Source organism: Triticum aestivum, chromosome 2A (genome assembly GCF_018294505.1).
Source record: "Triticum aestivum cultivar Chinese Spring chromosome 2A, IWGSC CS RefSeq v2.1, whole genome shotgun sequence".
NCBI lineage: Eukaryota > Viridiplantae > Streptophyta > Magnoliopsida > Poales > Poaceae > Triticum > Triticum aestivum.
This window is the reverse complement of record NC_057797.1, coordinates 742,393,740-742,395,743: the sequence shown is the minus strand read 5'-3', so window position 1 is coordinate 742,395,743 and position 2,004 is coordinate 742,393,740. Positions and strand designations below refer to the sequence as shown.

General features: G+C 46.3%; 1 protein-coding gene across 2 annotated transcripts in view; it reads right to left on the bottom strand.

Moving 5' to 3' along the window:
* Positions 1 to 1,438: 1,438 nt before the first annotated feature.
* Positions 1,439 to 2,004, bottom strand: part of LOC123190776 (glycine-rich cell wall structural protein) — a 1,478-nt gene continuing 912 nt past the window's right edge. For both annotated transcript variants that reach the window (XM_044603490.1, XM_044603491.1), the window contains exon 3: positions 1,439 to 2,004. In XM_044603490.1, coding sequence (XP_044459425.1) covers positions 1,728 to 2,004 — 277 coding nt within the window. In that variant the 3' untranslated portion in view covers positions 1,439 to 1,727.

The window sequence follows — 2,004 nt, the reverse complement described above, 5'->3', positions numbered from 1 at the left end:
CCGGCCGCCCCATTTTTATTGATGAGGCAGACAGAACCGACAAGCCAGATCCGGGCAACAATCCTTACAAACTTAAAAACACCACTCCTGCCCAAACAACAGCACACAACAGCCTCAGAGTTCAGCCACTCTATACTAGTATTCTTACCTTTTATTATTACATCACCCCTACCGAATAGCAAATCAACAGACTACTGCTCGAAAGATTCAGTAAGGGGGAGAGTCACTCCCAGGCTATGCGAAGTAGCTCCCCACGATGCATGTCCAATGCGAGGATGAATTGCTTTAGGAGCGTCGTTTGAGTGGCGTCGCAGAGAACCACCCATTGATGAAGAAAACCGTGAAGCTTCACAAACACGCAGCCCATGCCCCTCCAAGTACGTCCCTGGAAACAGAAATCATTCCTCGGTCTCCAAATGTTCCACAAGGAGGCAGCAACGATCATATTAATCACATGTTTAGATTTGTGTAACCGCCACAAGGCATAAATGTCAGCAAAACTTTTGATTTGAGCATTCTGAAAAAAAAATCAGCAACTAGCCTCCCTACATGATCTGCAACCACACACTCAAAGAAAAGATGATGGACTGATTCATTCTCATTATAGAAAAGGCAAGATATATCTTCAAGATTCCTGAGTTTAGCCGGGTTATCCCTAGTCAGGACTTTGTTATATACACAAAGCCATAAGAAGACATGGATTTGTTTGGGGACATAGTACTTTCCAAAGGCTATCCCCAATCGCTGACCTCACTCCTCCAAAATTGATAGCATGTTAAAGAAATTTAACTGAATAAACCCCTTTAGATTCTAGGGCCCAAACAGGGATGCCAGAGGAGTTAGACAAGGGGAACCGTTTAATATGCTCAATTAAACTACACCAGGTAAGGTTGTGTTTTTCTGTATGCTCTAGATGTTTTTTTAGTTCAAGCAACCTTTTACTTTCGTATTCATGTTCGCAACATATAATTAACTTAGTATTCGTTTTCGGCAATATCTGCTTCCCAAATTTCCATATATAGTTGTAGACGTTTCCACTAAGAAAAGATGACAAAACTCTGTTTCATTCATTTCCGTTTTCCTTTACTACTTGAGTTGAATATGTTACATTTCAGCAGCATATTATCAAATGAAAGATTTCTCCGCCACCAAGGATGAGGATAGTGACGGTGACATACAAGCTTGTGCTTTGGTGATACTCCATTGCCATTTTGAGTTTTAGTCCGAGTGGCCTGTTTTTGCGCAATGGAAGAGTAGTGACTGTACCGCAAAAATGCATGGGTAGGTGAATTCCTTTTGTGGCCGGCCAACAATATCTCTATAACAAGTCGTTATTTCTTTGTCAGTTATTTTCCTCTATTTTCTTTGCAGCATTGAAATACGGCATGCAGAAGGAATTAAGTGCACAGTGTAGAACTTTGGCAATATTCCTCTGTGATTTTATCCCACAACAACATATTCCCATAACAGTAAACATGGAAATTGATACATACAGTACACGGAGAACACATATAGAGTGGGGTATTAATACATACAAGAACACAGAGGGGTGTGTTCTCCAAGATCACTGTGCAAAGTGCAAACGGGCTCTCGTACGTATACCGGTATACGTACGCAGTTTATTTATCAGAGACCATATTTACCAGCAACTTACTATACGTGCGCAGAGCAACGTCACGAGTTGCACACACGCGTAGGTACGTTACGTATGGCTGCACCTCGTGTGCTCAGTTGCGGACCTCCGCGCGGTACATGGGCTCCGGGACCTCGTCCGCGCGCGCACAGCAGCGGCACCCATGGTACCCGTTACCGCAGCAGCCCCATTGACATCCACTGCCGCCGCCGCGTCCGCCGTGTCCGGGGTAGCCACCGCCGCCGCCACCGCCGTGTCCGGGGTAGCCGCCGCCGCCACCACCACCACCGCCTGGGTAGCCGCCACCGCCTCCTTCACCGTGGCCCGGGTAGCCACCGCCACCTCCTCCACCGTGGCCCGGGTAGCCACCG